Source organism: Bactrocera latifrons, unplaced genomic scaffold, assembly GCF_001853355.1.
Source record: "Bactrocera latifrons isolate USDA-ARS-PBARC rearing strain unplaced genomic scaffold, ASM185335v1 scaffold_62, whole genome shotgun sequence".
Classification (NCBI taxonomy): Eukaryota; Metazoa; Arthropoda; class Insecta; order Diptera; family Tephritidae; genus Bactrocera; species Bactrocera latifrons.
In genome coordinates this window covers 342,255-347,632 of record NW_017537290.1, presented here as the reverse complement: position 1 = coordinate 347,632, position 5,378 = coordinate 342,255, and the positions used below count along the sequence as shown (strand labels likewise).

The following is a 5,378-nucleotide window of genomic DNA, read 5'->3' as shown; positions in this document are numbered from 1 at the left end:
ATATAAAAATTAAAAATTCTTCTTAAATTTATATTTATACAACGATTATATTTGACATTGCTATTTTTCACTCAAAACAAAGCAAACTTTTTGCGCTAAATTTTCAGTGCCTGCTGGCATAAATTATTTTCTAAACATCATAAAAATATTACTTAATTCTGAAATTTAATAACTATATATCATGACCTAAAATGCAAAACAAGATACCATTAAAAAATAGAGAAAATCGAAAATCGCTTCCAGATATAATAGCCAATATATAACCAATATTTTTTTTTTTCAATCCGTAAACTTATGAAAAGTAATGTTACGTGGTTTTGCATTTTAGTTGACGATATACATATTAGTTAAGCACACATTTATATATATTAGAAATACTATAATACCGTATTAATTTTTATACTTCTTTGTTGTTTTATTATTATAACTAGTTTTTTGTTTTTAATTAAAATATGTGAGTTTAGTTATTTTCTTTTATTATTTTTTCCTTAATATTTTGTAATAAAAACAATTTTCTTAAACTTTATGAATTTGCAACAAAAGGTCCTGCCTGTATTTAGTAGTTTTTTATGGAACTTGGGTGCATTAGTCTATTTATTTCAATAGTTTTTATTTATTTCTTTTCCTTTTATAATAAAAGTGCTTGTTTGATAACTTACATACATAACAGCAATTTTAAATATTTAACGGTTTTAACATTTGGAACTTTCAGTTTACTTAAGCTTTTGTATCGAATTGTTGTAAGCTTTTTACGATTTTTTAAGTTACAACTTTTCAACAATTTTATTACCGTTACATGATATGCTCGCCATTATTTATCGTTTTTTTATACCATATACATACATAAGTATGTAAATTTAAGCAAATACGTGCTGTACTTAGCTTTTGCTTGAAATGGAAGTCTTCAATCAACTGTTTGTTGCTATTACCTGCTATTACAGTTAGTTAGTGTGTTGGTTTTCACATATTTTGGTCCAGCCAAAATACGGTTAATGCTTTACATTCGCGTTTAAATAGTTTTACGGTTTCTTTGTGTTTTTCATTATGATTTCTTCGGTTTTGCGTCGCCTTTACAGCCAATTGGCATTTGAAAATTGTCAGCGGCGAGTTTACCAAATTTCTTTTGCTTACTAAATTCGTCGTATTTTGACAAGAATTATTATTTTTCCTCTCTTTTTGGCTTGCGGCCTTTGTGGCATCATTTGCTGCAATATATCTTAGCTAAATTTTAACAATTCTAACATCTGTAAAGAGAAATAAACATCGATATTTCTATGAAGTGCTGTAATGTAAGATTTTTATAGTTTTTAGATTCATTATATTGTAACAAATGAAAGATAACACGTATAATTAAGTGTTCGTGGAACATTACGTACTATCTGCAGCATGATTTCGGGCAAATATAAACCCTACACATTTTGAATTTCATGCATTTTGAAGATACGAGTAACGTAGGTCTTAGGAGAAAAATTGTGAAATTACTACTTTCTGAGCCACTGCGTGCTATTGATAAAATTTGTTAGTACAACAAGTTGTATCCGTGCAACCTCCGAAATGTCGATAAGCAACCCTCGACCGATTGTTGTCATTCTTTTCCAATACAAACCTTTGTTTTTATTTAGAAGATGTTTTATAGTTTCATCTTCTTTCAATTTCTGAGAGCTCCTACAATAGACATTATAAAGCATTACTAGAGTTCCTATATTATACTATTTTAATAGTCGGCATGTACAGCCCATTTCCATTCATGCCACGTTTGTCTATTTGTTGAGCAAACCAGGGATGATTGACTCCACCAAGACGCAGCTAAATTTTTAACATTTTTTTCGATTAAATATCTACAAGTAGCCAGAGATATACAAATTCTCTCTTTTTCGGGGTCTAATTGTAGAGCGATATTTGTTTTGGATAGTTCATCTGGTTTACAGTTACTAGAGCCTACATTATGTTCTGGTACGCAGTGCAGGTTTATCCTGAAATAGGATGGTAAATCCACTAAGAGATCCAGTAATTCTTTCAACATCATAGATGAAACCCCAGAAACTTTAGTGATTTCAAACCACTTAGCTATTTGTACACCTAAATATATTCCTTGTTGTAAGCACAATTCTCGTTGGATTTGAGTATATAATTTAACTGCAGAGTCAATACCTCCCACTCGATTAACTAGTTTGGACCTATACGTATAAATGATTATTCCTGCGTCAGTATTCAATCCGTATTATTAAATATAATGGGGAACTGCCTAAGTATCTTTGATCGTCACTATTACAGCCGACTAATAGGGAGGATTCTCTCTTCTTTTCTGGATCTACGACATTTTATTCATTACTCAGGCCCAAAACCGTAGGCAACCTTAACACAAAACTTATATTTGATAGCATGTTAATATAAGTTTCGGTAGAAGAGAGAGCTAAAAGTGTTTTGATTTAGACTTGAAGGTTACAAGGTAAAGTGAATAGGTTTGAGATGCAAAATACTACTATGAGCAAAAAGTAGTAAGACTCAGTGACATCTGTGCCAAATGACACAACAAAATACAAGTCATACAATACAAATCATTAGTGTTAAGTAAATTTTAAATTATTCAACAAAGAAGATCCATTAAAGTTTGTTGGCGGAATCAAATTTCTGATGCCGGAGCGTTCAAAATGTTGGAAAAGACCTTCGATGATTTGATAGATGAAAATGATACAAAGAGGGTCGTGAATGTCTTAACAACGAACCAGGTCCAGGGCGGTCATCAACATCACCTGATGATCAACACGTCAACAAGATAAAGAATTGTTGATGGTTGAAAATCGACGATTAATAGTCAGAGATCTTACTGACATCGTTGGAATGTCGGACGGATCCAAATCACTCAACGTTTTCGAAAAACAGTCTGGCTTTAACGTCTTTGAAACAATGCTTTTCGACTACCAGGATAACATGAATCATAATATTACTAGCGATGAGTCTTGGACCGAATATCGCAACAAAGGTAAGCCGAAGTCGAAAAAGCACCGTCAAAGAGAGTCAAAAGTTAAGATTATGTTAACAGTTTTCTTCGATTATCGAAGGGTGGTGCACTTTGCATTCCTTCCATCGGTCAAACTGTCACAAAGTAATACTATTTGAGTATTATGGGTTGTTTGCGTGAAGCTATTCGTGAAAAGAGGTCGGAATCAAGGGTCGACAAATTTAAATTTTTGCAACACGATAATGCACTGTCGTAGACTGCATTTATTCTTCGTTCTCTATTCGCCTAATTTAGCTCCATGTGATTTCTGGCGAGTCAGCAAATTCTAACTGAGCTTTGACGTGGCGTGACGTGACGTGACTCAAACGACCGAAAGTGTATGGAGATCAAGGTAGATTACATTTAGGGGCTCGACATAGATTTTGAAGAACAAATTAAAAATTTTAAAATTATAAACTAAGTCCTATCATTTTTTACACACAGTAGTACATTAATATTCCACAACAAATCAAGAAATGGTTAGAAAGCATAAAATATGTTTAAGATAGTTCCAGAATAAAAGCTATGTAATAAATGTTCGACAACTATTCAAAAAAGTCCGTTAATATTTAAAATTGAAATCACTCACTTCTCCTCACGCGGTTCCGTTTTCGTTTGAGCAGCGGTAGTTTCAGGCAGGAACAGCACCACAAATCCGCCAAAGAATGCAAAAGCTGTCAGCAAAGTCATCATGAAATGAATCTCAATTTTATTCTGAAAGCAACAATAATAGCAACAAAAATCAAATTTAATTGAAATACACGAATACATATGTAAAATATATATATAGTATGTGAAAGCCATAAATACTCAAGATTAATTGTTGATTTAAAAAATATGCGCCAACATTTTTGTGTAGCGAAGTGTGGCAAGTGATTTTTGTCAGATATATGCGCGCATTAATCACAAAACATTTGCACAGACTTAAACGTATTTTAAATTGAGCTGAGCTATCGCCACACCAGCCCCTCGCCACCCAAACTTACCAACAACGACAAATATGGCGTAAGTATCAGTGCGGCACCGGCGGCGACATTGCAAGCGCCCACGCCCACATTACGAATGGCGGTCGGATAGAGCTCAGCGGTGTAGACCGGCATAATGGTGTTGCCGGCGCTGATGGTGAACTTGCCTGCGAAAATAAAGATAGTCAGCTAGAGCATGCATACATACATATGTGGGAGCTTGTAAGTCAATGGACCATAAATTTGCGCTAAGTACTCATGTATGAGTGTGTTTGTGTGTATGTGTGTGCGCGCGCTTGTGAATGGCATTTATGCAATTCAATTAAATTCCGATTGACTTGTAACACATACTTGTGCGCACACATACACTCGCATACAAGAACATATTTATGGGAACATATTGGGACAAGCAAAATCACAGCGGCAACTCACCAATCATGAGGAATGTAATCTTCAGCCAGAGCTGGTCATCATTGCCCTCGGTAATGGCCGCGCAACAGCAGGCGATGCTCGTGCAGAAGAATGTGGCGCAGAAGAGCCACTTTTTGCCAACCTTTGTGATGATGTACATGGCGATGGCGATGGCGGGGATTTCGACTAGGCCAGCTAAAGCCTGTGGTTTTGTGTCGCATTGTTGTTGTTGATATTTTTTGTTATAAGAAGAGAACGAGAAAAATGCTATGATTGAGTGCCACATCGTATTGATTTGTTTCTTAATATATTATTTTATCGATAATTGTCGGTGCCAGTTTGGTTGGCGTTCGTACAAGAATTTTATGGATTAAACTTATGGACTAAAGTAAATATGTTTGCCATACTTTTTTTTGGTTCAATATGTCTAATTAGCGTTTACGAGCGTCATATATTAGCCATTAATTATAAAAAATTAAAAAAAAAAAATTAACAAAAAAGTAAGGAAGGGCTAAGTTCGGGTGTCACCGAACATTTTATACTCTCGCATCAAATACCGTATTTGTGTAAAGTTTTATTCCGCCATCATCATTGGTTCCTAATGTATATATTATACAGAGAAGGTATCAGACGAAATTCAAAATAGCGTTATATTGGAAGAAGGCGTGGTTGTGAACCGATTTCACCCATATTTCATACATGTCATCAGGGTGTTAAGAAACTATTATATAACGAATTTTATTGAAATCGGTAGAGTACTTCCTGAGATATGGTTTTTGGTCCATAAGTGGGCGACGCCACGCCCATTTTCAATTTAAAAAAAAAAGAAGCCTGCGTGCTGCTTCCTTATGCAATTTCTTCCGTAAAATTTAGTGTTTCTGACGTTTTTTATTAGTCGGTTAACGCACTTTTAGTGATTTTCAACATAACCTTTGTATGGGAGGTGGGCGTGGTTATTATCCGATTTCTTCCATTTTTGAGCTGTATATGGAAATGCCTAA

The 5,378-nt window shown here is 34.4% G+C and overlaps 1 protein-coding gene across 1 annotated transcript in view; it reads right to left on the bottom strand.

Annotated features, from left to right (window-relative positions):
• Positions 1 to 500: 500 nt before the first annotated feature.
• The window catches only part of LOC108975143 (organic cation transporter protein), an 80,662-nt gene continuing 75,784 nt past the window's right edge, over positions 501 to 5,378 (bottom strand). The window contains exons 7-10 of the mRNA XM_018943450.1: positions 4,399 to 4,579; positions 3,988 to 4,133; positions 3,591 to 3,715; positions 501 to 1,244 (exon numbers count right to left, since the gene is read on the bottom strand). Of these exons, the coding sequence (XP_018798995.1) occupies positions 1,238 to 1,244; positions 3,591 to 3,715; positions 3,988 to 4,133; positions 4,399 to 4,579 (459 nt within the window). The 3' untranslated portion in view covers positions 501 to 1,237. The remainder of the gene's footprint in view (positions 1,245 to 3,590; positions 3,716 to 3,987; positions 4,134 to 4,398; positions 4,580 to 5,378) is intronic.